At 41.7% G+C, this 14191-nt stretch overlaps 3 protein-coding genes across 4 annotated transcripts; 1 reads left to right on the top strand and 2 right to left on the bottom strand.

The window, feature by feature from the left end:
- Positions 1-86: 86 nt before the first annotated feature.
- anks3 (ankyrin repeat and sterile alpha motif domain containing 3) lies at positions 87-8290 on the bottom strand. The gene is made up of 16 exons (XM_085284210.1): positions 8211-8290; positions 7675-7856; positions 7396-7594; positions 6389-6510; positions 6211-6292; positions 5891-6008; positions 5615-5764; positions 4750-4875; positions 4063-4178; positions 3829-3981; positions 3618-3742; positions 3049-3190; positions 2697-2955; positions 2556-2627; positions 2376-2467; positions 87-2285 (listed from the first exon to the last, which is right to left on the bottom strand). Exons 2-15 carry the CDS (start codon positions 7839-7841, stop codon positions 2385-2387), a joined length of 1914 nt encoding a protein of 637 aa, XP_085140336.1. The 5' UTR covers positions 7842-7856; positions 8211-8290; the 3' UTR covers positions 87-2285; positions 2376-2384.
- Positions 8291-9113: 823 nt separating this feature from the next.
- lg8h8orf33 (linkage group 8 C8orf33 homolog) lies at positions 9114-11245 on the bottom strand. 2 transcript variants are annotated; one of them, XM_085283377.1, is made up of 5 exons: positions 10994-11245; positions 10407-10843; positions 10231-10321; positions 9891-10037; positions 9114-9810 (listed from the first exon to the last, which is right to left on the bottom strand). In XM_085283377.1, the coding sequence occupies exons 1-5, from the start codon at positions 11022-11024 to the stop codon at positions 9596-9598; spliced, it is 921 nt and encodes a 306-aa protein (XP_085139503.1). In that variant the 5' UTR covers positions 11025-11245; the 3' UTR covers positions 9114-9595. The 2 variants fall into 2 exon arrangements, with proteins under 2 accessions (XP_085139503.1, XP_085139504.1); XM_085283378.1 differs by having other exon boundaries at positions 11053-11245.
- An 891-nt stretch (positions 11246-12136) lies between these two features.
- h3f3d (H3 histone, family 3D) lies at positions 12137-14037 on the top strand. Its single transcript, XM_085284207.1, has 4 exons — positions 12137-12295; positions 13036-13178; positions 13329-13482; positions 13571-14037. Exons 2-4 carry the CDS (start codon positions 13051-13053, stop codon positions 13697-13699), a joined length of 411 nt encoding a protein of 136 aa, XP_085140333.1. The 5' UTR covers positions 12137-12295; positions 13036-13050; the 3' UTR covers positions 13700-14037.
- Positions 14038-14191: the final 154 nt, after the last annotated feature.

The raw sequence follows: 14191 nt of genomic DNA, 5'->3' as shown, positions 1-14191 counted from the left end.
CTGAAGTGCTCATTATATAGAACATCCAATCTCAACGAGTCGGCCTGAATAAGCTCACATTCGAGGTAACCTGACCACACATTACTCCCATGGGGCCAGAAATCCCAACTGGCTGCCTGCCAGCATGTCTAGTCGCTAGTCCAGCAGCTAAACACACAGTGCGCTGGAGTGCATGATGTCGTTTGTGCCTCACATTTGGTGAGATTGAAAACGGATCAGAGTTGGAGCCAGCAGAGAGACTGCTTCTGCACTGATGAACCTCAACAAAACTGCTTTTTCTTGGGTCAGTTTTAAAGGTTTAGCCCGAAGGCAGCTGTTTGCTCACGTACATCTCAGAGATTTTTATCAGCCCAGTCCTAAGTAACTGTACATCATTTTGGACACCCCTGTGACTTCAGGTGTTATAGATGATAGTCCTCCGCTCACTGATCTTGTCTACTGTACATTTAATAAACAAACTAGTGATGTAGGGAGCCTCACACATTAGTGTTTAAACAGGGAATACTACATAATTTCAGATCAGACATAGACATACCTGAACGTCATCTTTTTCTACACTTAAAGTATAGTTTTACCTCAGCTAAGATGCACATTTTAATAGTGACGTAGATACTCGACTGGCAGTTCTGCCAAAAAAAAAAAAAAAAATTAAGACTGGGACTTTAGCCAGGTGTTTAAAGTTTGCTTATGTCACATTTTTCCATCTGAAGTAACAGGAGCTGTCCTGCTGTGAGAGGAGAGCAGTGATGTGTGAAGGCTGTGCTTATTGAAAAACCTGCAGGCTAAAAATCGGCCAACATCCACAATGTGCCAGAATTGCAGCTAAGCAGTAAGTGTCACTATTCCTGAACTAGCGCCAAGGCCTCAGGCACAGTAGTGGATTTTCAGATGAGACATTTGATAATCAGACGGGTATTCCCTGACCCCGAGGCGCAGCCTGTGCAGAAGCGCCCTGTAGTGTTGACAGATTAAATATTGACCACACAAATAGACTCGTTTTAACCACCACATAAATGTCATTTTAGCACCAAATCTTATACTTATAAATCATCTCAAGGCACTTTATAGTGTAAGAAAGCCTGGAGTGTGTGAGTCATACATCAAATACAGAAGTGACGAGAGTGATTCAGGGTTTAAGAGGAAGACTCTGAAGACCTTTGCATACATCCCAGAACACAAACTCCCAACGAGCACCGCAAATCCCAATAAGAGTGTTAGAATGAAATAAAAATTAAATTTGGGCACCTTTACTCCAAATTTACTTTTTTTTTTGGCCAAATAATTTATCACATAATTAAAACTGCTGTGGACAAAGTCCTTCAAGTTTGGTTTATGATTACATCCTAAAATATCTGTACAGGTAGGCAGGTTTTAACTGATATTCAAATACAGAAATTCTTTTTAGTTTTGGGGATTTATCAGTCTCCGTAGCTCAGTGTCTACATATGCAGAGTAATAATGCGTCGCTGTAACACTGAAGGACCTATAATGCTTTTCCTTGTGTGTGCTATCATACTATTACCACAGGGGGTGCTCACATCTTTCAGTCTTGGGTCTTTCTGTTGATACAAAGACCTGCGTGTGAGTACAGCAGCCTCACGCCTCATGTTTAAACCTTGGATGGTGTCCTCAAAAGTATAGGCTAAAGCGGTCCAGTATATACAAAAATTATTCCAACTCCTGCATAACCAAAATATGCAGTTTGAAATGTGCATAATAGACCCACTTTAATATCTTCTCTGTTCTTTAAAAGGCATTCGGCAGGACATTATTTTCAAAAACATAACAAATGACAAGATTTCATTCAAATAAACTGCAGAGCTCATTTTAAGTTTGACTACTAACCTGCTTTTATAATCTAACTCTCCATCTGGTGGTATAAACATCACTTCAACCACATTTCATACTTTTGAGTACAGTTGTGTAGAAATATCACAGTATTACAACCCCTGATCCACGATTTCCTCCATCACCTCTGTCCCCTCCATCACCGCATTTTCACAGCCCATCTACAGCAGTCCACAAACACCAGCACAGGCAAGTCAGGGTCAGGTACCCTTGTGCCTGCTTGTCATTTTCCTGCAGCAGCTGCGCCACCCTTGTTAGCCTCGTCCACATCTGGCGAGCTCTGGCCCATCAGCCAATCCCAGATGATCCGCAGAGAGGCTTCGCTCCCCCGAGCCGCTCTGGCCCTGGCGTGGCTGGCCTCGTATTTGGCCTTCTCCCATTTCAGTGACATTGTTCAGGGTGGCGAATCACCCTCCGTCAAGTGCTCCAAAAAGGTCCTTTAAAAATATGACAATAGCAAATTATGTTCAGCTATTTCAGATGCTAAAAAGCTCCTCAAATCTTCTGTGCATGCGAGCTTGTGTCACCTGAAAAGCTTAGGGTCGTTCCCAGCTATCTGAGACTTTTTCTGGGGCACTCAGTCGCCTCAGATTCTGAAGCAGCGTTTGCAGACTTCCAGCTGTAATGATGTAACACGCGGGCAACGCCATTATACTTGAGTCACTGCACTAAACCTCTTAAAATCACTGAGTATTAAACCTTCTTACCCAGTTCTTCTTCATACAAATCCATCTTCTTCATCAGCTCTTGAATACTGGAACACGTCGCTCCCTCCCCAGCTACAAAAAAGAAATTAAAAAAGTCACCGTTTGTAAACCCAAAAATTAGCACAGTCCACCTCAACTCACCTTTAACACCTGTTCCTTCCCCAGCAGTGGCAGAGCTGCTGATCCCATCTGTGTTCAAACAGGAGATCAGTTCACCGCGGCATGCCCTTTCCTTCCCCAGCATGGCACTCATGTTTTGAGCCAGCCTGTGGTTCTCCACCAACTCAGCATGGACCTTCTTCCATGCCATTTTGTCCTCCATTAGACATCCCTCCATTACTGTGCGCAGCTCCTTCTCCTGAGACACCTGGCTCTGCAGGCTCTCAACCTCCTCACAGCGCTGCGAAGGTGAGAAAAACATATGCAAAAGCTTTTCAGCAAGGTGAGAACAACCCAAGTCACAAATCTCACACTTGCAGTGTTTCATGTTTACCTTGTGTAGCTGAATGGCCATCTCTTGCATCTCAGCCTCGAGCTGGTCGGCGTAAGCCTGTTCCAGAGCATCGCTGGGTGGTCGAGCGTTGCTGTGCCACCTCGCAATGGCTGAAGTCATTTTGCGTTTGGGTCCAAACAGACTGGAGGACAGAACAGAGTTTCAAAACATGAGACCACAAACATGGATCATCTGAAATGAGGGAAGGTTTACAAGATGGTACTGAGACGTGTTATGATGTATGGTTTGGAGACGGTGACAATAAGACAAGAGGCCGAGCTGAAGATGCTAAGATTATGATTGGGAGTGAGGGTCAGGATTAGAGAGTACATCAAAGGAAAAGGTCAGAGTGAGAGTTTTTGACACAAAGGCTGATATGGTTTGGACATGAGCAGAGGAGCCTGAGTGGATATACTGACAAAGGATGCAAACGACGAAGCTGCCAGGCAGGAGGAAAAAATAAACAGAAGGCAGAAGATGATGTTAGGGATAGGGTGAGACAGAGGCAGATGGTCCGCTATGGCAACCCCTATAGGGAACAGCACAAAGAGGAAGAAGCGGCATCTTACGTAATCCCTATTTCTTTGAGATCATTTTCTGTCAGGGTGAGAAAGATCCGCAGGTCTATGTCTTGCTCTTCAAGTAACGGAAGATACTTCGAGAAGCCGATTTGCTCCAAGAACTCTGCCAGATCCTACATGAAGATGAGATTTTAGTCCTTTCCAGGAACTCAAGGAAATCTGAATAAACGTACTGAAACCTGAACAAACACAAACATGCCTTTGGGCCAGTGTAGGAAGGCGGAAGACCAGCGCCACAGTTTGATGTCCTGCTGGAGTGAGCTCCATCGCTGTTCCCGTGGCGAGTCTTGCCTTTTGAGTGATGACCCTTATTTACTCTGCGAATGCTGCTCTTTTTACACTGGTCAGAGTCCTGATGGAGAAAGATGCAACTATTTATCACGAGACACTGACGAACACAGTTTGCGTCCAAACTGCAGGCTCTTCTGTTCACCTCGTTACTCTCAACAGAGCCTTCCCAGTTGAGGCCGATCACATGAGGCAGGCCTTCGCTGCTGCTGCTGCTGCTCCTCATGGTGGGCATGTCATGGTCAAAGAATGGACTGTCATCTTCAGTCATGTTGAGAAAAACACAAAGTTTGCACTCAAGTTTCGTATTTTTTGGGAGAAAACTGGTAAGTTTTCTCCAACAAACACAGAAGTTCTCTCAGACCTCCCCCCTCCTGCTGCATCTGAAACAGCTGTCTGACGCTCCAATTATATTCCTTATTCATACAGATGTATCAAACCACACAGTTTTTGTTGTATTTTTTCAGGTGACAGCTGAAAAAAAAAATAAGACCTAAAACACAAGTTCACATTTCTGGTAGAATTCCTGTATTATTTGAAATTAAGTTGGATACATAATGACTGTGTGGACGCTGCTGAAATTACTTTTTCTTCTTCTGGTTTTTTTTTTGGTTTTGTTTTTTTAAAGAAAGTTTGCTTTGACACACATTCATATTTCACAGTCAACTAGACGCTCTTCTCCGTATTTACCGGTTGCCATGGTGACTCAGACCCCCACACACATGCATCCAGAGTTGATTTAACTAACTCCCATCAGGTTTGTAAAAAATCAGAGTCTCAGAGGATATTTTTGTTTTTTTTTTGTTTTTTTAAATCACCCACACAGACACACCTCTACTGCTGTTGCTCTGGCCATCCAGTTCATTGATAGGCGAAGTCACATCACGGTAGCAGAGACCCTCGCTCTGTTCCCCAATGCCACGAAACATCATGTACCCTGGCAGGGCGGCAGGAGGATCTGTGAGGGCAAATGTGACATTAACGACACACAGCTATTATTATAAACGGAAGCATGAATAATGTGCTCTACTTTACAGGGAAAAAATGCTTTCCACCCTCACATTTATAATTTTAATTTTTAACCTTTTTGGTTTCAGCAAGCATTTTGCTGAGCACAGTAATGCAGGAACACATGATCACTTAAAGCTTGCCCTCATTACTTTGGAAGGATGTCACACCTGCTGTCACTGTTTTTTTTGTTTACCAATGTAATAAACATAATAAGAGTCAGATGAAATATAATGACCTAAAAGACCAATTTTGAAAAGTTGAATGTAAAACATCTACATTGTATCTGCTGTAAGTGCAAGTGACCCCTAGTGGTGAATTCATGTAGCTACAATTTTAAATGTGTATGCGTAAATACCTGTGATAATAAAGAGATTGTAACTCAAAACAAATCACATTAAAGCACAGCAATTTTTAAAAACGTAATAAAAATGAATCTAATTTTTTTCTACCAATCTTAAAAATAACCACCTAGAGCAGATTTACCTGAAATGTAAGGCACTTTAAGACCTTTATTTCTTATACTTTAATTTTAGACTTTCTAAGGACCTGTGGGAACCCTTAGAAACAGCTTTTTTTTATTTTTTTTAAAATGCAATTTAACTTCATAACTAGAACAAATGTGGTGTTTAAAGTGTGGCTCAGCACAGATACGGGTTGAAGACCGGATGTTTTACATGACACTGTACCACACAGTTTGCTGGTGCCTCCTACTCGAAACTTGGCGATGGCCTGAGGCCCATCGTGGATGCTGATGCCTTTAGCTCGGTTTCGGCTGGACCGTATCCTCGGTGGTGCGCTGTCCGAGTCCTCGGAGGAGCTCAGATCTTCAAAGTGTCCTGACAAATCAGAACACACGTACCAACCCCCCCCCCACCCAAAAAAAAATATCCCCAAAAAACATTAGAAATTAAAAGACAATGAAAGACGTAGTAAAGACAGAAATTTTAGATTTAAACAAGTACCTGGTTTCATTCTTGGAGAACGTGAGTCAATGAGGCTGACAATTTTGGTATAGCCGTACATCATAGCCAGAGCACGCGCTGTCTCACCTTTGGCGTTGCGTTCATCCACTTTAACTTTCTGAAAATTCAAAGGATTACCAAATTGTGAGTGTGCGAGTCATGTCAGTTACATTTTCCAGTGATGTGGCTCCATCTTTTTAGATGTTGAAGAGGTACAGGAGATGTAGATGTGGCAAAAAAAAAAAAGGAGAATGACATGGTCTGGCTCATAACCACTTGCACTCACACACGAGTATGTTCCAGCACAGTAACCTACTCACATGATCAAGTAAGTACTGAACAATGATTTCATGCCCAGAAGCAGCAGCCTCCATCAGTGGCGTGAAGCCAGAACCTGGCTCCCTGTGTATGAGGGAAGAGTCATGAAAATCTCAAAAGTGTGAACAGATCGTTATTTTTTTTTTTGATGGTCTTTTTAGAGCAAATAAAGACACTCACTTGACATTGGCGTCAGCATTGTTATCTAGCAGGAACTTGACCATCTGTTGGTGGCCTGTGCTTGTGCAGTGGAACAGAGCGGTCCAGCCTACAGAGTCCTTCAACTCCAAATCGGCCCCTTGCTTTTTGGGTTTTAAAATGGAAAAAAAAGAAGAAGAAAAGAAAAAAAAATGCTGAATGTTCACAATAAAATTTAAAGCTCAAAAAGAGTGCTGAATCTAAACCCAAGGCCAGATTTACTAAACCGGGCAAAATTACACACGAGCAGTATTGATGATAGGTGTGGTTCGTTTTAGAGCCGATTTTTAAAACACGTCTTCAAAACACAGGCAGTTATTTTCAATATCATACAGAAAAAACATTGACATTGCTACCCCTCAGCCTCCTGCTTCAAGTGACATCCTTGAGTTATTGCATTCACAAGAAAATTCGACCTCTAACCCTTGACCTTGAGGTTGAGGTCACTGAGATTCAAACTCATCCAAGACAACGCCCTGTCATCCTTTTATGGCTGAGGGGTAAAAATAAAGAGCTTTTACACACTGGCAGTGTAAAATTAGTCCTTTAAAAATATTTTCATCTTTTCGTAATGCAGTCGTTCACACAGACTGTAGTTTCACTGGGCAAATTTGCAAATTAACACATCTGACCAATCAGACCACCTCACTTGGCAACATTCGGAATTTGAATTCTTAATTTCATGTCGTTTTTTTGCAACGTGCTTGATTTGTAGAGGTCTTAAGCATTTGGATCTTTATATTATAATATAATATAAAGATCCAAATGCACTGGAAATCCACAGTGGCAAAAAGAAGCTGCTGTATGTTAGTTTAACCTCTAAGACAAAGGTTACACGTGGGTAGGCTGTGAGAACACATAACCCCCTGTGGCCCTCTGTCTCTTTTCAAACTCTTTTTGTCATTCTGATGTTTCATCATCACAAATCTCTGTGCCATTGTTTTGTCTCCTTACCACCCCCCCACCCCCCATTCAGGGTGATTCTGTACCTGAAGCAGAAAGTATGCGATACTTTCGTTCCCACAGCTTGCGGCCAACATGAGGGGTGTGAGTCCTTTGGCGGTGGTGGAATTTACATTCACACGGGCCTCCAGCAGCAAATTTGCAATGTTGTCGTGACCAATGTAGGACGCATACATAAGTGGGGTCCATCCTCCAATGTTCTTGCCATCCAGGTCCACTTCACGCCTGAAAGCACACACAGTTATGTGAATAAGCTGTGGAATATATTAGCCCGTGTGGAAATATTGGTATTAAGAGGCCCTCACTTTTTAATGCACTCAGCCACCACGTCGTACTGGCCGATGGAGCAGGCGGTGTGAAGGTCCAGAGGGACATCCAGCTCCTCAGCTCGCAGCAGGGAGTCACCCAGCCACAGGGAGAGGCTGGCACCCAGCTGTTCTGACTCACTGGCGTCATCGCTTAACTCGGACATCTTCACTCTTTTCTCCTGGGAAACAGAGACACCATAAACTGCTCTAAACAAACCGCAACGCCCTGGTTTCACACTTTAAAACCAGGGGCTTACGAGCCTGCAAGCAGCCCTAAATGCTGTAGCTTCAGATGATGGAAAATATAAACAATGCTGACTTATACAAGCTCACGAATAGCGGCTACTTTAAAGCTAACGGTAATTTCACAGGGCTCACTCCTCTGGCTAATTTAGCTTAGCGAGGTGAGCGTCTAAACTTTTGGTCTCAATAATAAAACCAACACAGTGAGCTAAACTAATTAAATGCACAGAAGAAAACAGAAGCAAAAGAGTATTTCAGAGTGCAGAAAAACATAACGAGTTCAAACTTACAGTCAGCAGGTAGTTTGTTCTCTCAGCAGCCGAAACTTTTCTAAATGTGTGTCACACTCTAATGTGTCCGCGCTGAGCCTTGCACCACCCTATCCTGTCTGAGAGACACTTTAAAGGGAAAATATGAGGAATCACGCTTCCTTAAACGGGAAATAAACACAGGAATGTATGTTCTTTACACAAACTCTTGATTCATGTTTGCTCTCAAGGTCAACTTCTCTGTTATACACACACAGGCTGAATTTAAAAGTCTATGAACCACTTACAACACATCCAGTGTTATTGTCTGTTTTATTTGTGTGTACATTTTCATTCATCGTAATTTTTTTTTGTTTTTTTTTAATTGTATTGTATTTTAGAGACAGTTCAACTGTGTTTGTGAGTGTAGCTTTGTAAAAACGTCACAAAAAGGGACAATTTAAGAATCAACCTTAACTCAGTCATTAACAATGACATTTTAATATTTGTATAAAGTGAAGATTGAACATAAAGTGAGATTAGTGACTAAACTTTCACAATATCCTTGATTAAATCAGAGCTAACTCAACTAGTTTCCATTTTAATAAAAAGCGGTACATACAGTCACATGAAAAGGAAGGTTTTCAGTTTGCTGTAGCAATAATGCTATAATCTTCCCCAGGAGAGGACATTAATCCCAAGAAACAATTAATGCTCAAGTTGTTGCACCTAAAAGTGGTTCTACAAGTTACTGAATCATGAGGTGCATTTTGTTTTTCACATGAATGTATAAAGTCTTTGTGGAATATATGTTAGATATATGTTAGCCTTAGTGAAGAAAAAAAAATCTATTTATCGATTTGGATTATTAACTGTAAACTGTACAATTTTACTTAGAAATGTTTATTTCATTTTATCATTGCATTTAATGAAGCCACTACAAGCAAAAATACCAATTTTTTTTATTTATTTAGCAATATAGCAATATAAAACAAAAAACCTCAAATGCTTTGAACCATTTTTTCTGAATTAACATGATTATTATCTTAGAAGTCCAACAAAAACATATTTGTCTGTTTTTCTAAATATACAAGATATTTTGGCACCTCAGGTGTAATCGACAGCAATCCAGTATTTATGGTAACATGGTTCGAGGCGCCATGCTGTCAGCCTGAATGGACTTGAATACGTTTCCCTTGAGATTTGAGCAATCACATTAATTCAGTGAATGCATCACGCTTTGTAAAAATGTATTAGTTAAAGGTTTTGTCTGTAAACACAGAGATTTTGACGTCTTCTCTCCTCATATCTTCAGCGTTCACCAGAAGGTTGTCCACAGATATCTGACGGTGCCGTTCTGCCAGCCTACGTAGCACTTTATCTCCAGCATGCTGCATTGTGAAGGATTTGGCATCAGGACAGACAAGTCAGAGAAAATTGAAGTGAAACTCCTCCTTCGATGGGATAAGAACAAAAACCGGCGTCGCCTCTTGAGTCTGCGGCGTCAGCTCTGCACAGTGAGCTTCAGTGCGCCGCAGCTTCTCCTCAGCGAGTGATGTCTGAGTTTTGTCTTCAGCTCTCCGGTGGAAAACAGACTTCTTTGGGGACTCTGACACAAGTTTGACCTGGGCTGATGCGATTTCTGTCGGGCACGGAGAAACCCATTAGCCGGTGGCAGTTTTTAACCATTTTAATGAATTCGCTGGTACAAAATTCACTCACCGCTCTGAATTAGTTTGAATTGCTTGGTCTTCTCCTCTTCCATCTTCTTTCTGTAATCTCCAGTTACAGCTCTCATCACCTGCCTCTTCTTGGGCAGAGGAGCTTTGGAGCTGCGCAGAGTCTTTAGGGCACGCGAGGCCTCGTCCTCTGAAGGGAGAACATATTCAATAGGTGACACCATGCTTAGAAGTTTACTTTTTCGTATGACCTTGTTTAGATCATAGATTAAACATTAAAGAATCCTGAATATCAGTTTAATCTAGGCTACATTCACACTTTGATTCACTGTATGTCCCTTCCAACCACATCATAGTACTACTGAGGTACAAATCTCACTAACTCTGCTTCGGTGTGCCCTTCTGACACTTCAGGCCCAGCTCCAGCTGCTCGATGCACCAGTCCAGCTCCCTTTTCAGCTGCTCTTCTTGACCCTAAAACACATTCAGACATAAAATCAACCAATCAAACTGCTCACCTCAAACACACTGTAATTACTTTAAAGCAGTGCACACTGACCAGCTCCTCTGCAGCACCTTCACTCTCCTCAGCTGGCTTCTGCAGTGGCTCAATACTCGAGGAGTTTTTCTTCCCTGACTTCTTTTTCTTCTTCTTTGTTTTTGATTGCTCAGATTGTTCAGGTGGAGACTCAACCTCCTGCGAAAGGGGAGGCTTCTCCTCTGGGACGCACTGTCGGTCACCTTGAGAAGTATTTGGAGTGTCTGTTGTGTCCATGTCTTCTGCAGGAGGGATTTGAAAGTTGAAGGCAAAAGCAGAGCCCTGTTCAGTGAAGGAAATCTGGCTTGTTGGCTCAGTCCTGTCCGATGCAGGTGCTTTCTCTGAAGCTGCTGGAGAACTGTCAGGGAAGAAGTTAAACCTGAAGACGTTATTGCTGCGAGACCAGAGGGGCTCCTCGGCTGCAGCAGGTGTGGAGCTGTTCGATTCAGCTTTGATATCTGTTGAATGAAAACAAAGGACACAAAAACATTAGTTTATCTCACTTTTGAGAGCAACACTTTAACTGTGAGAAATGATAACACCGACATAAAACCCTCATGTGCGTTTCAGTTGCTTTTATGAGTTCACTTAAAAGATTTAAAACCCACGTTCAGTCCAGTAATAACAGGTCGAACACATGCATGTGTGTTATATCGTTATAATATACCGAAGTACAACAGCCTCTGGTCGGCCATGCTGAGTCTTCAGAGCTGTAGTTTTTAGGTCGAAACGCGATTTTCCGTTTTTTTTTAAACTCGATGCAAACATATTCAGTGAACCCCGCATACGTTTGTAAACATTTTTTAAATTTCTTTAGCTCTTCGGTCTCTTTAAAAACATGTCCAGTCCCCAAACCAGACACTTACCACCGGTGTTACTCGAGAAGAGGCCCGTGTACTTACACTTCCTCAACGCCCGCTTCGTTCCGCGCATGTTCTGTGCTCTCGCGCTTATTTGTCTATTTATTTTATTTTATTTTATTTTATTTTATTTTACATTTTCATGGAAAAATCCTTAAAATAAGACCACTGTCTATTTATGTAAGCTTTTAAAACCACTTTTACCTGAGATAACAAAAAGGCTTATTTTATATATATATAATTAAATAAGTAAATAAATAGTGTACAATCATATCACTGTGCTGATAGGGCTTTATTCGAGTGCGTCATTATTAGATTATTTCAAATACAAATAACCGAGCCTTTTTCGTTTATGATGGTGATGAGGATAACTTGGTCCGCTCCCGCTTCTCCGTTTTTTTTTTCACAGCAGGCACAAAGAGTTGGAGGAAATGGTCTGTTGGACGAGTTTCTGTCAGCTCCAGAATTATGTATCACACTAAAGCTTCCCATTTATATATAAAGAGGTTTATGTATGGAGCGTGTATGTCGATTTGTGAGGTACACATGTGCTTTTTCAGCACGTCTTCTGTGTACTTCATTTGCCTTTTCACATAGTGCAGGCTATAACAAAAGTATGGCAGCATTGTTCCCGCTTGTCTTAATTAGTTAAAAGACGGGGGCGTTCAGTGACCACCATATTTCCAGAAAGGAATTCCCAGGTTCTATGATTACACAGACAAAATTATATGTATAACTGTGTGGAGTAAGAGAGAAAAGCTGTGGGTGAATAATTAAAATCAACCTAACGACATGCTTCTTTTTAAAATAAGGTACATCTGACGATCCGCTCTAACTTCACACGCAGAGGCAGACAGCCTCCTTTTTCCTGAACTAATCATATTCCGTTAGGGATTTCCGTTTGGACCAATTGGATACGTTCAGGGGAGGGCTTTGAGCGCTGCTCCGCTTAATCTATAAATACCACCTCCTCAGCCCTCGGGGCAACATAGAGAAGTGACTAACAAGGAGGAGGCATTGAATTTCCCTGAACAACGAAAGTAATCCGAGGTATGGCTGTTATGTTTGTTTATTGGTTTTATTTAAAATCATCAGTATGTGAATTACATATATTATCTATTTGAATTTTGGTGTTGATGAGAAGCTTTGAAAAGCGGTGGGACTATCGTTAATCGAAAAACTGACAACAAAACGGCGCGCTTTGTAGCTAAGAGCTAGCTGATGGCTTAAATTTAGCCGATTTGACTGCTCTTAAGGTATGACTACATAATTAGAAACTAATCTTAATGTTCACTTATACGACTGAGTGCCAAGTTGTTTTTGGTGACATTAAATGGTTAATTGTATTGTAAATGTTCGCGGTAACTAGCTGGCGCCATTTTGCAACCGTCCATGCTAGCTTTAAAAATGCTCGACAGGCAAGCAAAGAAACGTGTGTGTCTCCTTTAGCTTAATGGTGGCGGTGCTTAGAGATTTGTGTACGATATTTGAATAAAACCATGAAAGTGGTAACTGTAACTTGTCGTCACTGATAATGGTAACACCACCGATGAATGAGGCGTTGGCACCCTTTATGGTAGTTTATTTTCACTGTAAACAGAAGTAAAAGGTAGGACTGTTGTTTCGCCACCTTTTTTTTTTTTTTTTAAACGACGTGAGTCATGTGTCATAGGTAGAGCCGCATAAAGGGAACAGACTCTCGTTCGGTGATTTATAACGTAAATAACGGGTTTTTGTTAAGTTTTTTTTAATTCACTTTGTTTAAATATCCACGTTTATTTGTTTTTCAGACTTGCAGGTGAGAAATGGCTCGTACAAAGCAGACCGCTCGTAAATCCACAGGAGGAAAGGCTCCTAGGAAGCAGCTGGCCACTAAAGCAGCCAGGAAAAGCGCGCCATCTACTGGTGGAGTGAAGAAACCCCACAGATACAGGTACAACAATCATACCTCTGTATTGCTGTTATAGGCATAAGTGGTTACACTGGCTGTGGAAACTAACTTTACTTTTGTTTTCTAAAACTGTGTAGTTGCTACAATGTTTTTGTTTCTGGGCACTAATTCAGAATATGGCTTGTTTCATAGGCCCGGTACTGTTGCTCTGCGTGAGATCCGTCGGTACCAGAAGTCCACTGAGCTGCTCATCAGGAAGCTGCCTTTCCAGCGTCTGGTCAGGGAAATCGCTCAAGACTTCAAGACGGATCTTCGTTTCCAGAGTGCAGCCATTGGTGCTCTCCAGGTCAGAAAATGCATCTGTTTTAAAATATGAACAAGTTCAAGTTCTAATTTGTTCTAGTATTTAATGTTTTCTTTTCTCTTTCTTATAGGAAGCCAGCGAGGCCTACTTGGTCGGCCTGTTTGAGGACACCAACCTGTGTGCCATTCACGCAAAGAGGGTCACCATCATGCCCAAGGACATTCAGCTGGCCAGGCGAATTAGAGGGGAGAGAGCATAAATGCTTTTGGATTTTTATCTTTTTATTGGGTTGGGGGTGGGTGGGTGGGGGACTGACTGGGGTTTGTTTTGTAAATCTTGAACTATTTACCAGCATGTGTGCCACCTTAAGTGATTTGTAGTTTGAGGCATGTTTTTTGTATTTCCATTTCACACACTCTTCCTTCAGCTGTCCTGTTTGCTGTAGAGTAGTGCTTGATATCTGTAACTCCTAAAGCAGAATATCTCACTTCCTTCCTCAGGTCTGCAAATGTATTTTAGGGTCTGTATCTTTTTAATCCTGTGTGTGCATGTCATAGGATTTCTCATTGTGCTGTAAATAAACTTTCTGCTACCTCACCCTGACTCAAGTTTACTGCAGACAACCTTGGGTACAAGTACAAATTTAAGAGACCCATTGGCTCAATGCCAGGGCTTCTTTGCACTATAACTTCGATCTAACAAGTTGGATGTTCATCAAGTGATCATGTGCACTCTGAAACAGTGATTCAGA

This window comes from Mchenga conophoros, linkage group LG8 (assembly GCF_057382185.1).
Source record: "Mchenga conophoros isolate Kocher_MC1m ecotype Shallow Benthic linkage group LG8, M_conophoros_male_GT1.1, whole genome shotgun sequence".
In the NCBI taxonomy this organism is placed as follows: Eukaryota; Metazoa; Chordata; class Actinopteri; order Cichliformes; family Cichlidae; genus Mchenga; species Mchenga conophoros.
This window is presented reverse-complemented; position numbering and strand designations above follow the sequence as displayed.